Source organism: Python bivittatus, unplaced genomic scaffold (genome assembly GCF_059951505.1).
Source record: "Python bivittatus isolate LINGU-HERP-01145 unplaced genomic scaffold, Pbiv_v1 ctg000700_np1212, whole genome shotgun sequence".
NCBI classification, from domain to species: domain Eukaryota; kingdom Metazoa; phylum Chordata; class Lepidosauria; order Squamata; family Pythonidae; genus Python; species Python bivittatus.
Genome location: NW_028277098.1, coordinates 98,038,687 through 98,054,951, shown reverse-complemented (window position 1 = coordinate 98,054,951; position 16,265 = coordinate 98,038,687). Strand labels below are relative to the sequence as shown.

General features: G+C 40.5%; 1 protein-coding gene across 5 annotated transcripts in view; it reads right to left on the bottom strand.

Annotated features, from left to right (window-relative positions):
* ARFGAP1 (ARF GTPase activating protein 1) overlaps window positions 1–16,265 on the bottom strand; it is a 39,361-nt gene that overhangs the window by 22,224 nt on the left and 872 nt on the right. For all 5 annotated transcript variants that reach the window (XM_088153331.1, XM_088153333.1, XM_088153334.1 and 2 more), the window contains exons 2-3: window positions 5,948–6,011; window positions 1,193–1,302 (exon numbers count right to left, since the gene is read on the bottom strand). In XM_088153331.1, coding sequence (XP_088009457.1) covers window positions 1,193–1,302; window positions 5,948–6,007 — 170 coding nt within the window. In that variant the 5' untranslated portion in view covers window positions 6,008–6,011. The remainder of the gene's footprint in view (window positions 1–1,192; window positions 1,303–5,947; window positions 6,012–16,265) is intronic.

The window sequence follows — 16,265 nt, the reverse complement described above, 5'->3', positions numbered from 1 at the left end:
GCTACACCATCTTCCCTGATCTAGGTTCAAGATTGATGTAAAATGTTTTAATAATTAATAATAATAATTTATATTTATATGCCACTTGACTGCCAGCAACTCTGGGTGGCTTACAAGATTAAAACACCACCAAAGATACCACACAACCCCTCCCAGCACTCAAGAATGAACTGTTGACTCCACTCACCATCAATAATAGCAACGGTAATCTACTCCCTGACCCAAATATCTGGGAAAATAGCCAAGTCTTCAATACCTTGGGAAAGGCTATCAGGGATGGGGCCATCCAAATCTCTGGAGGAATGCTGTTCCACAGGGCAGGTGCTGCCACTGAGAAGGCATGACTGCAGGGTCCAACAAGGTGACATTGTTTAATAGAAGGGACCTGGAGCATGTCCTTTCTTCTAGATCTGGTGGGGCAGGCAGAAACAACAGAATAAAGGCAGTCCTGCAAGTGAAATCTGGCTGGACAGATCTCTGTGAAGGGAACTCATCCTTCTTCATCCAGCCAGGTATCATTGATACATGTAAGATCTGTCCTTTGTCCCCAGTTCCATCAAGATGGCATTATGTGATCACTGCCATCTAGAACGTTAGTGAAGAATCAGCTGGGACTTTGTTATCAATAGCAAAAGTAATAATTATCAAATAACTACACAACCAACAATTCAGGGTGCTGGTTATCACCTTTAAAGTCCTGAAGGTACAGGGCCAGGTTCCTATAGGACTGCCTCTCCCTGAGGGTATCTGCCTGTTCTGCCAACTCAGATAGGGTGGGCGCACTTCAGGTTCCTTCCTTTAACTGTTGCCATCCAGCAGGACCCAGGGAGTACATCTTCTCAGTAGTGGCCCCTGCCCTTTGGAACACCATTTCCCCTGAGATCCAGCAGGCCTCCACCCTCCTGGCCTTTGAAGAAGCCTCGAAGATCTGGCTTTTCCCACAAGCCTTGTGCAGTGTGAGGCTGGAACCCAGTAAAGTTGTTTGGAGATGTAAGGGGTATGTTGTTTTTGGGGTAACCTGAGTTTTGATGCTGACTTTATGTTTTTATTGTTTCTAACCCACCCAGGGTTATGCTCCATAAGATGGGCACCCATATACATCTTTTCAATAAATAAAAACAATGAAATTAATAGTGAGCAACATTTTTGTTGCATTACTAATGCAGATGTATTATCATAATCAGTGACAAACCTCAAATGAACCCCCAAGCCTCTGTGTTTTCCTGAGCACTCCAGACAGATCCAAATTCCATAGGTCACACTCACCCACTGAGGATTAAATGCACCACACTCAAAACAAACCTGCAAAGAGAAGGGGGAAAAAGATAATTTGAGTTTTCCACAGTAACCAAAGGTTCAACACAAGCATTGTTCATAAAAATGCTATTAGGAGAAATCAAGCTTAAATCTGTCTATTAACATAGCTCAGACTCTCCCAGGGAATCACCACCTTGAAGTAATGAATTACAAAAAGATATGGAGGGAGAGACAGACAGACAGACAACCTGATGTAACAGTTAAGGTGGTAGAACTGGGAAATCATGAATTCTAGTCCATCCTCAACCACAGAAGCTGATTGGGTGACTTTGGCCAGTCATTCTCTCTTAGTTCAATTCACCTCTCGGGATTGTTGTTGTAGGGAAAATGGGAGATGGGACCATTATGTATGCCACCTTGAGCAGGTAATAATTATAAAAATGATGATGATGATGATGATGATGACGACGACGACACAGTAACAGGTAGATGCAGTGATGAAGGAAATAGGTTTTGTGAAGAGAATTCAATGTTTATAGCAGAAAACTGCTTCAAACAACATAAAAGCAGACACTACATCTGGACACCATCAGAATCAAACTGACAATTTAACAGGAAACAGAAGATGGAAAATCTAATCCAATCAGCCAGGATACATACAGGTGAAGATTCTGGAACAGACTATGAATTATTTATATCAAGTATGGGTTAAAACTAGACAACTGAGACAGCAGGCAAGACATATGGTCAGAGCAGAAGATCAATCTAAGGAACCGATTCAGTACACTTAACGTATGTGAAAGAGAATATGAGGAATTATGGAAAGAGGCAGATGCTGTGAAACCAAAGCAGAAGAAAACCCCCAAGATGTAATGGTTAAGTAGCTGGATTAGGGCTGGGGAGACTCAGGTTCAAGTCTATCCTTAATCATGAAAGCTCCCTTGGTGGCTTTGGGCCAGTCACTCACTCTCAGCCCAACCTACCGCACAGAGGAAAGAATATACTGTATCACCTTGAGCTCCTAGAAAAAAGGCAGCAAATAAACCAAGCAAACAGAAAAAATATGCCCAGAATTTCAAAGACAAAAAGATCTAAGTGGTTTTCAGAAGAAATTATCACAATAGTTAGGAAAAGATGGAAGATGAAAGCTTTGGGCAATAAGAAAGAACACAGACTTAGCTTAACACCTAGCAAGAATCAACATGGAAAGATATCTCGATAAGAATGCTAGCAAGTAGAATAAAACAGCAACAACAACAAAAAAGGACAACAATCATTTTTAAAGAAGATATGAGAAATCAAAAGAAAATTTACAGCTAGGAATATTCAAGGGTTATCACGGAAGGGATTCAATAGAGGCAAAATATGATAAATGAAGACCAAAAAAGTTTATATTAAAGCTTATTACAAACAGGATTACAGAATGATAGAAACATCTATAGAGAAAGACTGCACTAGAAAGTGAAACAGGAAAAACAACACAGCAGCTGTCAAATAGCAAATCACCCAGTATGAACAAACTATTCACTGAACTGCTTAAAGCTGCAGGAGAAAAGGCAGTTAAAGTGCTAACAGTTCTATATCAACAAATATAGTGGCCAGGAGACTGAAAAAGATCATGGGTATGCCCATACCGAAGAAAGAAAAAACAACAGAATTATAAAGATCTTACAAAAAATACAGCCATACACAGAGAGAGAAATGCCAAACAAATAGAAAGGTTTCAGAAAAGGCAGAGGGACACAAAATCATACAGCTAGCATCAAAAAGCATAATGTAGAGAGCAAGAAAATTTAAAAGGGAAGTTTATCTTTTAATTTTTATTTACTGACTTTATTTTTACTGATTAGCTCAGTTCTTTAATTGTGTAGATCAGTGTTTTTCAAACTTAGCAACTTTAAGTTGTGTGGACTTCAACTCCCAGAGTGCTGGTTGGGGAATTCTGGGAGTTGAAGTCCACACATCTTAAAGTTGCCAAGTTTGAGAAACACTAGTATAGATCATGCCAAGCTATAGGACATGTAAAAGCTAACGGGCATGCCAGAACATCTAATTATTCTTCTGAAATATGTATACAATGGACAAGATGCCACCCTCAAAAATAGCTGGAAAATAATGATTCAGAACAGGGAAGGGAGTAAAATGTGGTTGCATATTGTTCCCAGATTTAACTTAACTTGTAAGAATGGAAGAATTAGAAGAAATAATAGCCGGAATCAAAACTAGAGGTTGCAACAGTAATAATGTGTTACCGCTTTGTTAACTGAAATATTTAGAAGAGGTCGTTAAAGCAAAAATGGAAAGTGAAAAACTCAAACATTAAAAAAGCAAAGGGAACATCAGCCAGAATGTTTAGTGAACACAGCTGACCCTAAGAAGTGAAAGTGATCGTTTTCCTTGGGCTCGAGTATTAATGAAGGTTGACAATGAACTAGAGGAAATTAATCCCAGGGAGGAAGGCAATGACAAATTTAGACAAGACCCAGAAGAATAAAGCTTTATCAATGGCATGTCAGAATAGTTAGGATTAGCATTTGCTGTAAATTGCTTATAATGAACAACAAGATAACAAGCATCTAAAATAAGAGAATACAATGTCTCCCATGTGGGATTTTGGGCTCAGGTATCTAAACTTTAGAAAGAATGCTGAAAATATACTATTCATACACTGTACAACTAGCACTGGCAAAAATGCTAATAACTTTTATGTGATGCTCAAAAAATGGGTTATGAACCCCTGAAATCTCCGTATGAGGCTGCCATGAAAATGTGAGGGCTGATGCTGGAGAAGTGGGAATCAGGACACTCCTATATGGGATGGTCATCCTCTTCCACCAAGTGCGCAGCTTCAGGAGGCGTGCACATGGAACAATGAGCGAGGAAGGGGATACCCCTGCCCCAGTCAGCCAGATCAGCCAAATCAACACTGGCAATCAATGGGGTGGTAGATGTTGCAGCCAGATCACCCTCATATCCTGGAAATCAGCACTTCTCAGGCCAGATAAATTTATGCTCAAGACTGAAAAAAGAACAGAAACAAGCCCATTGCATTGAAAAGGCAGATGACAACGGCCTACAATTTATACCCTGAGACTTATTTAGTTGCATCAAATCTGAAGCTTCCAATGCTTCTATATGTGGGTTGAGTTTCTGGAGAATCAATGCCACGCCTGCTTTGTTTCCATATCGGAAACAATTCTGGCAAGCGGATTAAGGAAGCATCTGCTGAAATCTGGAGGCGCTGCAGGAAATCAACTTGACATTTTAAAAAAATTAGAACAAAAACACAATTACTGGTGGATGAGAGAAGGAGAAACATAAAGAAATTGTTCCACTGGTTAGTAGGAAGATTAATGCTACTACAATGAAGTATTAGTTTTCCATTGACATATTCAGAACTGGTGTACATTCCTCAGAAAATTCAGTGATAGTATACAGGAATGCATATTATCAAATTCTAACTTGTGGGATACATATTAAATGTAGTATACTACTAACTCAAGCCACCCACATAGAGATTATTTCTACTCTCCTACTTACTAGTCATTCCACACATTTATAGCAATTCTTTGGTAGTTTTAAACATTCTCTAGATTAGCCACAGAATGCTCACCAATCAAAATCGTTTTATTTGGAGTAGTATCAGGAGGTTATTCTGTGGAATACAGAGAATCAGTGATTCATATTAAAAACGGAAGGTAAGCCAAACTTATGCCAGCTCAAATATTTCAAGTCCGCACATTCCAAAACAAATGTCCTTAAAGGATAAAGTGCTTTGGCAGAATTTTTAAAAACACTTTACTTCAGGGAAACTTCTGAAGATTAAAATTTCCTTCAAAAACATTCTTCCTGCCTCACGAGATGGGTATCCATGGAGGATCGAGCACATGTTGTGATGTTGCAACACAAATTCCACCCCTTTCATACTTGTAAGGAGCAGAACTTGAATGAATAGGGATGTCACAACATGTTTCATCATTTTGTTGATATCACAACTAGTTACAGACGCCCCTGCCTTCAACCTTCTCCTGCTGTCATCCATCTGACCTCCGAAAGAACTTTTTAATGGTAGTTCCCCAAATATGGAACCTTCATCCTATCTCTGAGCTTGCTGTTTTTCCAACAAGTAGGACAGACTTCAGTCTTTCAAGTTTGTTTATACCTGCTCTTATAGTATCACTGTAAGTGCAACTGTTTAGTGGTGTTTATTTCCAAGTAAGGAGGTACAGGAAAGCATCCTGAATACTAAATACCTCTGATCCCACTATTTAAAATTTCTTCTACAGCGCAATCCTGTTGCACATGAATCCTGTTCATTCTTCAGGAGTAGATTCTGATTTATTTTAATGACTTACTATTACGTCAGGGTGAACACAAGTTACAAATTTATTTTCTTATTGAATTGGGATGGTTGTTGTTTATTTATAGCCGTAAACTACTTTGTGTCTAACAGAACTAAAAAAATAGATTACCGGTGTTTATAAGCAAGAATTTGGTGTTTTCAGAAACAGTCTTGCAAACAAGCATGAATCATGCAGTTTAATCACAGGGACCAATACTTTGTGGCAAATTGGTCCAGCAATTTGCATGGTAATACGAGAACCATATGCATTAATTATCTAACCTGAGCTGAAACTGATTCACTGCTGCTTAATCATATGTGGTTGAGAAGGTAAATCAAACTACTTACATTGTTTTCATCTTGCACTCTCACTTCTTTAAGGACCTTCCTTGTTCTTGGACTTGCCATGGTGCTATAAGGGAAGAACAACCATTGCAAACAAGGTTCAAGCTACACAGGGGTTTAGCAGAAAATGTCACAGGGATTCCCTGGCCTGTCAGTCTGAAAGCAGCTGGAAGATCAAACATGAATTCCTTCCCATTAATATCACAACATTAATATCAATACAGTTACCCACTGACGCAGCTTGAAATAGTAATTTTGAGCATGATCTATATGCAGTGACAAAACACAATTAATGCCAGATAGGAAGGAAAAAACAGCACAGGTTCTCTAGCTTGGATCACAATCTGCAAGCCATGCTTTGAAAGAGAACCAGCATTTGACTGCACTGACATTCTTCAATATTAAGAAAACTGGTGTTTTGCATCTAATAAACACTATCAGAGAAACGTTCCTCCACTATGAAAAAGATGAAGAGGATAATTCTAGTGGAATGTCATGACAGATTCTTGTACCATGAATGATTTTTATAGCAGACTTTGCATTTTTTGAAAGAACGAACTTTTATTTAACGGACACCATTCTGAAGGATGCACATTCACAACCGGGAAAATCCAAAATGTTTAAAGCTTTAACTGGTAACTCTACAAAATAATATTTTTTATATTATTTTAAAAATCCATGTGCTGTTCTGGCTTTTATCATCTTTTGTTGATAAAAGCCAGAGATGTGCAAAAGTTTTAGGGAAAACCAGAACATCTGCTGGGAACTCCTACCCCACACGAGAAAAGATGAGAGAGGATCTGAAGGCAAGAATTTTCTGCAGAGATTCCCATCTGGTGGAACTGATATAAAACCTGTACCTCAATTCCTGATATATAGGAAGTTAAAAACCTGGCTTTTCCAGCATTTGAGGTTGTGGTGTGAGAACTGACTGCACTTGAGGTGACTGGCTGCACTATTAATATAGTATATAAGGAGGTTAAGGTGATGATGTTAAGACTGATGATGAGGCTAAGGCTAACCTGATGAGGTTAAAGTGGAACTGATGTTATTAAGATGTGCCTATTTCTTTACATGTCAATTTATACTGTTGACAAGGTTGATATTTTTGCTGTCAGCTGCTTGGATCTGTACCAACTGAAGCAGCAAAAACCTAACATCAAAATAAATCTGGGCAGTCAATCAGTATTCACAAGGAAACCTGTACAATCAGAAAGAACAGATTATTATTGAGTGCAGAAAGATGGCTTCTTTACAAGACTTGTCTATGTTTAAGATATGAAGCAGTCATTTCCTTTAAATAACTGCAATAATGAATGCACTGTCAAGGTGCTGAGGTTTGTGGAATAAATGGAGCCTTGCCAAAAAAAAAAAAAAAAAATGAACAGGGAGGACAAGTTCAAGAAAATTACACTGCATTATTTTTGGCCACCTCTCAGCAGTATTTTTTGTCTTCAATGAAACTCTACAAAGCAATTAAACTCTGCAACAGACTGTAATCAAATGAAAGTAGACCCCAAATCTTTATGAGGAACATACACTAGTTCAGGGTTCCTCAGCCTTGGCAACTTTAAGATGGGTGGGCTTCAACTCCCAGAATTCCCCAGCCAGCCTTAAAGTTGCCAAGGTTGAGGAACCCTGCACTAGCTAACCTCTTACAGATCTTCTCCTACAAACTCTTATAGCCTAAATAGTTTATATAACTATAAACATAGTTATATCAATCTGTTTAGCTAAATTTTCTTTGGAACCAATGTGAAAAGATAATATTTTATTTCTTGCTTAGTAATAACTTTTTGCTATTAGCTCATTTGTTTATATTTCCATACATAATCTGCCATTTGGGGAGGGCCTAAGTAGAAATGCCACTGTAAGAATTTTTTAAATAGCTCCACTATTCCAAAGTCATGCAAATTTTATGACAAAATATTGTTTAAAAAGATGCTGAAAGGTTAAAATTAAACAAACATTTAATAGGATTGAAATTAACACTTATTAAAATTAACAAAAGAAAAACCTCTTATCTGTTAATAAACTATAGTTCATAAAAATAACTAGAGTTGATTAAATCCAAGTTAGAATCTGCGTATGGTATCATACGTTACAAGGGCAATTTTGAAATTGTATGCTTGAAGGAACTCTGTGGGTGGGTTGCTAAGCTGCTCTTAGCAGATGCCGAAGGACAGTGAAACATAAAAGTACAGCAGGAACAGAATTCTGGTGATGGGGTTAAAAGGAGTGCTTCATATCTTAAACAAAGACAAAAAATCCTGTGGAGTCTTTGGGGTTCTCTGAGCTTGGCTGTTTTCTTGCAAACGTTTCGTTACCCGGATAGGTAACATCTTCAGTGCTGAAGATGTTACCTATCCGGGTAACGAAACATTTGCAAGAAAACAGCCAAGCTCAGAGAACCCCAAGGACTCCACAGTTCAATCCTGAGCTACACATATTCGCTTCTATTGGTACAAAAAATCCTGTTGTGTGTGGGGAGAGTTTACAAGATGTTTAACTAACACCATATTATTGTACAACAACAATGTTCCTAAAAACCTACCAAACCCATTTTACATCAAAAGGACTCTTTGACAGCCAATCAAGAAAAGCACGCACAGCTTGGAATACAGTAAAGCTATTTTTATTTAAAACATTCTGTGTCAGTATTTCCCAAATACTGTATTTAGTCACAAATTAAAACAGAAAGCATTTTATTCTTGCATTGTTTAAAAAGGAGGAATATGCTATACTTCCAGAACAGTGGCTTTTCTATGAAATACCTTCCTAGTCACCAAATGACAAACCAGACAGGAACGGGTTAATTTTACTTTTAGCTAGAAGGTGGGTTTAAGCCCTGTATTGACCTCCCCTGAGTGTGGCTTAATCCATTTATCATATATTCTGCTGAAACAACAGACTAAACAACAAGCTGTTGTATGTTCCACTAAAACATATAGTAACGGAAGAATAACACAAAATAGCCTATCACAGTTAAAAAACTTGCATTCTGACCTCTGGGCCACTAAGACTCTCTTCATCTACTAAATAGGGTGGGTCTGTTGGTCCATCTCCTGGTGACCAGAAAGGAACTTCATGGTAAGTCCAACCACTGCTCTTGGTTATTTAAGACACAGGCAAATGAAATGGAATATACCACAGCAGTATTCCTAAAGTGCATCAGTATAATAGCTTATAGCACTCTATGTGATCCACTGTGGCCAACATTGATATCTGAAGAGACAAATTTGTTTATTTTCTAATGTTTTGTAAAGGTAGGTAATTCTGCCTCAAAGCTATCTATCCCAGCCATTGACCTTTTCTTAGAGAGTCATGTAGCTGGCTATGAAAGCAGGATGAGGCAATTTTCAACCCAATAATTGTTAATTGTGGAGCAAAAAACGTGTCTGCCCAATTTCCTGTTTTAGCCACTCCCTCACTAATGTATATCTAATGTACATCCTCTGAGTCCTCTGCACATCGAACTTGAGCTTGGGTGTGTTGGGACCAGGCAGAAACAGGAGAGCACAATCTGTTGTGCTCCACAGAATTGAGAAATTGACCTAAGGCATGAAACAGCGATATGGCTTAGAAACACCTTATCCTGGTAGAATATACATCCATCACTCTTAAATGAATATGTCTGTATCTCCCCATCCTTCCAAGTCAAGGACTGCCTTCCAGGTAAGAATATTAGACTCCTCTGTCTAGTGGGTAAAGGGCTGCAATCATTAAGCCCTTGAGTACTATTGACAAGGCCCATGTAGAAACTTGAGGAACCTGGGGTTTCTGATTAAGAAGTTTAGGTAAGCCCCTGACAAATCTTTTTTGGTGTGGGTGTCTTTGAGTCAGCATTGCCTGGACAAGTCCCTGCAATTTTCATGGCAAGATTTTGGAAGTGGTTTGCCATTGCCTTCTTCCTAGGGCTGAGAGAAAGTGACTGGCCTAAGTTCACCCAGCTGGCTTTGCGACTAAGGTGGGACTAGAACTCACAGTCTCCTGGCTTCTAGCCTGGTGTCTTTGCCACTACACCAAACTGGCTCTCCCCTATGACAAATCTATTGAACCTAAAATATCGTGCAGCAGGATGATTTCTGCTATTGATTTTAATGACTCCTTCCTAAAGCTTTGACAGAGAGCCAAGTCAAAGGAATTCCTGGAAGCTTGGTATTCAGACAAATCAGCCATCATTAGACACATAGAGGTAAACCATACTTACACACCATTCAAAAGAGACAACAAAAAGCTAAGAAGGAAACAAAAAGACCAGACTCTCCAGCAGCCAACACCCAGATTAACACCAGACAGTGAAGTAGAAAACAGTACCCTAATCAAGGAATTACCAACGAGAAAACCACATGCCCACCAACACTGGCAAGGCAAGCTACTGTATATAAACAGGGAGCAAACCCCACACTCTCTTTGTTATTACCTAGATGTTACCTAGTTCATTCACTGATGGTGTTACCTACTTCTTTACCTAGGGCAATGAAACATTTGCATGTAACCAACCAAGCTCAGAGAGCACCAAGGACTCCACAGAAGTAGGAGTTTTGGTTTTTGATTTGAAAAGATGATATCAGAGTTTTCTTCCTTAGAGCTGAACAGCTTCTTCTTCCAGAAGGATCTACCTATGAGGTTGGCTTTTGACTGGTGGCTATTTCCCAATGTTGTGCCACAACTTCATTATGCCACAGATATAGCTGCAACCTGTAGATGTTTGACCCAAGAGATGTTTGACCCAAGTTCTGTTGTTCAGTCCCATTTATTGATGCCCTCTCATAGCAGAGTTCTACAAGTCCTAAATAGAGCAAATTATATGTTCACATCCTAAGATTCTGGAGAAAATGAAGGAGACAGCTGCAGCCCTTGCTCCCACAGTAGATACCTCATGGGCTCTTCATTGCACACTGGGATTTTCAGCACCTTTTCTCCTTTTGGATCCACTAATTCTGAAAGTCAGGACTGTCATTGGCTCATTGATGATAGGCATAGCTGGCCATTCCATAATCTGTTAGTTTATTTATTTTTTATCAAATGTATATGGCTGCTTCTCTCACAAAAAGTGATTATGGGCGGTATACAGCAAAAAATGTAAAAATAAACATGTCAAAAGCAGTCAAATTAAAACCAATGCAGCTCAAAGAATAGAGATGTAACATGAGCTGTTCTAGAACCTGCCTGTGCCTCTGCATTTTCACTAGCTGAAGCTTCCGGATACTCTTCCAGGGCAGCCCCATGTAGAGCCCATTACAGTAATCCATGTTTTTAATGTTTATTGTGAATCGCCCAGAGTTCCCCCTTTGGGGGGAGATGGGCAGTTGAAAAATTTAATAAATAAATAAAATAAATAAATCCAATCGGGAGGTGACTAGGGTATGAGTGACTGTGAACAGAGCCTCCTAGGAACCGGTGCAATTGACGAATAGCATGAAATTGTGCAAAAACTCTCTTAGCCACGACTGCTTTAGACTCTGAGCAGGAGTCGTGAGTCCAAGAGGACCCCCAGATTGCGCACCAGGTCTGTCTGGGGCCATACTACCCCACCCAGCACCAAAGATGGCATAGTCCTGGAACCAGCAGGACCCAAAACCCAAAGCCACTCAGTCTTGCCAGGGTTCAGCTGAAGCCTGTTGTTTCCCCTCCAGACCCTCACAGCCTCCAGACACTGGGATAAGACATCCGCTGCATCGCTTAATTCACCAGGGGCAGAGATGAAGGACAACACTGAACCATCAGTGTTGAATCAGGTGGGAATGGTGGGAAAACATTAGTAAGGTCTAACCCTCTTTCCAGAATGGACCTCTTGAGAAATAGTTTGCTTCTCTGGAAAACTAGAGAGGTCCCTTCTGAAATTTTTCCCACACCATCCCCCGCTTCTGTGGGCTGAAACATCTTTTTACATGTCTGTTGTCCAGTCTGTGGCTCTTCCTCCTGTCTCCCAAGGTTATTTTCACAGACCATTACAGATGTCCTATACCAAACTGTTTACTGGTCAATACAGAAGTAAAGGGTCAGCAGTGTGTTACCTGAGGTGATCATAAAATCCACAAGTGGCATGCATGGGCACCAAATAATAATTGTTTAATGGTCTAACTCTTTCTTACAAGAGTGGGCAGTTCCAGTCTGTATGCAGCAACTCAACACCATTTTTCTGGCTCCCAGATAATTCTTAGAATAACCTTAATGGATGGAACCAAACTTTTAGATGGGGCGGGGGGTAGATGATGTGGTTGTTTTCTTTTCATTTGCTTGTTTTTGAGGACTGGATGAGGTTTTAAGAGCTGAACAGTTCTTTTAAGCCTTGAAGCAATGAACCCATTTGGCTTCTAAAAAGTCCAACTTCCCCAAAATTGACTCTATGGGGGGGGGAGGGAGGGTACAAATATTTCAACTGAAAAACCTCCTGAACCCCTAAAAAAAGGCCAATCCATTGTCATTCCAATAATCAAGCCATCACTGACAAATTAAAAAATAATAATAAAGTGCAGTCTAATACTACAAAAGAATTGTCCACCCATGTTCTAGGAGATTGCCAATCTCATAGGATTTTATGGTTTTCATGTGGAATTTCATGAGGTTTGGGAAAGGAGTTGGGGATTGTGCCATTGCACAACTGTAACCAGTGCCTGAAAAAGCTGCTATGTCAAAGCCTATACAGGTAGTCCTCAACTTACAACCATTTTGTTCAGTGACTGTTCAACGTTACAACAACACTGAACAAAGGGACTTACGACCGGTCCCTGAAGTTATGGCTATTGCAGCGTACCTGCTGTCATGTGATCAAAATTCGGGCACTAGGCAGACCACACTTATAACCATAGGTGTGCTTCAACTCCTCCCACCCACCTATCCCTCCCATCTTTGGCTCCCTGCACTCCACGACTCCTGCCACCCTAGCTGACCTTTGCTGTTTTTTTGCTCCCACTGCTGACCAAGCATGCCCAGCCTGGCCTTCACAAGGCAGCTGCTGGCCGCACAAGGCTTTCTTCCCAAGGTCATGCAGAGCAGTTTCCTCATAAGACCTGGGGAAGATGGCCTCATGTGGCTAGCAGCTGCCTTGTGAAGGGCCAGGGCAGGCACACCTCATCAGCAGCAAGAGCAAGAAGATGGTGAAGGTCAGCTGGGTCGGCGGAGGGCAGGGCAGCAGGGGCCCCAGAGTGCAGGGTAATGAGGGTGACTGTGTCGGGGCTGGGGTGGCTGGGACTTCCTGGGGCACAGCAGCTTTGTGCCACGCTGCTGGGTCAGGTGCGGGCTGAGCTTCACATAGCGCATAGGGGCTTCCTAGTACATTGCGGTTCTGGGTTGCAAAAAACCCAAAGCTGCAGCATGCCAGGAAGCCCCTTTGCACCACACTGCTGGGCCAGGCTGGGGCTGGGCTTCATGTAGCACAGAGGGGCTTCCTGGCACACTGCAGCTCTAGGGCTGCAAAAAGCTTGCAACTCAGAGCCAGGGCATGCCAAGGAGCCCTTGAACTGCAGTGTATTCTCTCCCCAGCCTTCCTGAGGTTGCGCTGCACCACACCACTCCTCTCAGGCCTCTCTCACTCCCCTGCAGCATCTTGTGCATCTTATCTGGGACTCCCACCTCTTCCCATTTAATGACCTGAGCTTATTGAAGTTACAGTGACAACTGGGAATGACCAGGATTGTCGTCGCTAAGCGATGCAGTTATGGGAAGTCGTGCTTTACGATTGCATCGCTTAGCAATGGAAATTCATGTCCCAATTGTGGTTGTAAGTCGAGGACTACCTGTAGTAAACAGAAGCAGTGGAGCAATTTTCAAGCCATAGTAAAGAATATGAATGTGACACTCTACAGCAATGGTTCGTAAACAGTTTGACCCAATTATCCATTTTCCCAGCCTTTAATAATGTCATTACTCTCACAAAAAAATCAGACTCTTGTTTTACACAAGTGCTCAGCAGTGACAGTCCCAAACTGGGCCCTCAACTCACAAACAAGCCATTACAAATTGCTCCATTACCCCAAAGATACGCCCAACTTACCCAAGTTCCTTATTCTTTACCCATATAATAACTAACAATTTCAAATTAATTGCCAGGTAAACTTGGGGCTCAGGTAACCAAGGATTGATTGTGGGGAGCACATAATTCTGATGCTTCTATTTGTTGTTCTCAATTTTAGGCCACTGCAGTCACGGCTTTTGGGATGTTAAACTACTGACTAGATATATGAGTAGCTTAAAAACTTCTACTTGCACATACTATTTAGAATCTGCCATGCTATCTGTTTCAAAGAAAATACTTTGTTAACAAGAATAGATGAAAGAGAACCAGCTACAGATACTAAATGGATTATTAACACAATTCCGCTGTACATAATCTCTGCTTTGAATTTCTACCTTTCTGATCCCTTCAAATGATCTTTAGAACTGGCAAGAGATGGTGCAAATGATTCACACTTAAGTTTTAAGCTTTTGTCAAGAAAGGGAGCACGCATAGATGTATTCATACTGGAATGAACCCCGCACCTGCTAAACAATGCTGTACCAAACACTTTAGAAATGCTCAGTATGGGAAATATGTGCCTCAATTTTTCAAAAGATTAGAAGCTTGGGTAAAAGTCAATTGTATTCTTTTTTTCCATGCCTTATTTTTAATACAGTACTCAGCACGGCCCTTGGTCTCATACTAATAAGACCAACAAATGGAAGCAATTTCATCTTCAAGACATTGGGGGTTAAAGTACAACACCAACTAAACAGAAAAGGTTTGAAAGCCTTAAGATTAATATACATTAAGGTTCTTTTTTCATATCATCTTCATGTCACAAATGTTTAAAAAGACAATGCACTGACAAATAGTCTGCTTATTGCTAGGCCAACACATTCCCTTTAGGAAATGTATAATCTGTGTAATAATGTGAGGGAGAAATTTCTAAGAAATGAAAGCAAGACGCAACAAATTGCTGGTGTAGAATAATTCAACTTCTAAAAGTCCAAGATACTAAGCATTTCTCAGGATTTGAGAAGTCCCTTCAGGGGAGGAATTCCAAATGTTCTCTACTGCAGCTCAACGGCTCTATTCACACAACATGCTTGAACTAATAACTGAATTAATCCATTTTCTGAATTTGCACAATACATCAACCTATGCAAACAGGTTGAATTTACACAGCATACAAAGCAAAAAGGGACCCCCCCCACACACACACACACGATTTCCAATTATCTCTGCCTATCCTACAATATCCAAGAGTAGGCATGCCCCAGGTCTCATCAATTAAGTAGGATCATCTTTTGGACCCAGAATGTGTGCCTTCTCTGTAGTGGCACCTACCTAGTGAAACAGGATTTCCGCCAAGATTTGGATGGCCCCAACCGTATCTGTCTTTAAGAATGCTTGAAGCCCTAGTTCTTCCCCCAGGCACTTCATCAGAATAGTATATGAGTTTGCTATGGCTGGTACATGAAGTCTGTGTTTTGTCCTGTTTCATTATTTTACTGTCTTATTCAAACTGTACACTTTTTAATACTTATTACTCACCCGAGTCATTTGGCAAATAAGCAGCCATCTAACTTGACTGACTGACTGACTGACTGATTAAATAAATAAATACTGATCAAGTGTCACATGTTGCACAAATGCAGTCTTTCGCTGAGCCAGCAGAGTGTGTTGCACAAATACAGCCACTTTTTTAGCCAGCCTGTCCCAACCTTTTCCAACTTGGCATTTTTCATAAGTTCTGGACTACAACTTAAGCCAGTATAAGCAGATATTGACCCAGCCCCAGAGAAGCAAGACTTCCACTCTCATCCCTACTGGTGATGTCTGGCTGAGAATGATGAGTACTGTAGTACAATATGCCTGGAAGCCTCCAGACAATTGTAAAAGTCCCTTAAGGCCTGAGCATGGGTTTTTTCACCATAAAATCACAGAGCTGGAAGAGACCATTTGAGCCACTGAATCTAACCTCCTGCTCAGTGCAGGAATCCAGATTAAAGTATCCAAGATAAATGGTTGCCTAGACTTCACTTGTGCACATCCAGTGAAGGGAGCCAGCCACCTCTTTACATTGACAGTTCTGCTCTCAAATTGCAACTACTGTTAGGAATTTTTCCCCCCAACAGTAAATCAGAATGCATTAGTCCATGACTGCCCTCTGGAATGAAAGAGCACAGGTCTTGAGCTTCTGTGGGATATATATACATATGTATGTAATTTATTTAAGAGATCTGTATGGCCACCCATCTTAAAGCCCAACTCTTGGAAGAGTATTGTCATACTGCACCACCCCCCCAACACACACTCTTTTTCAAAGCTAAACAAGCTCAACTCCCTCCATCTCTCTTTACAGGACTTAGCTAC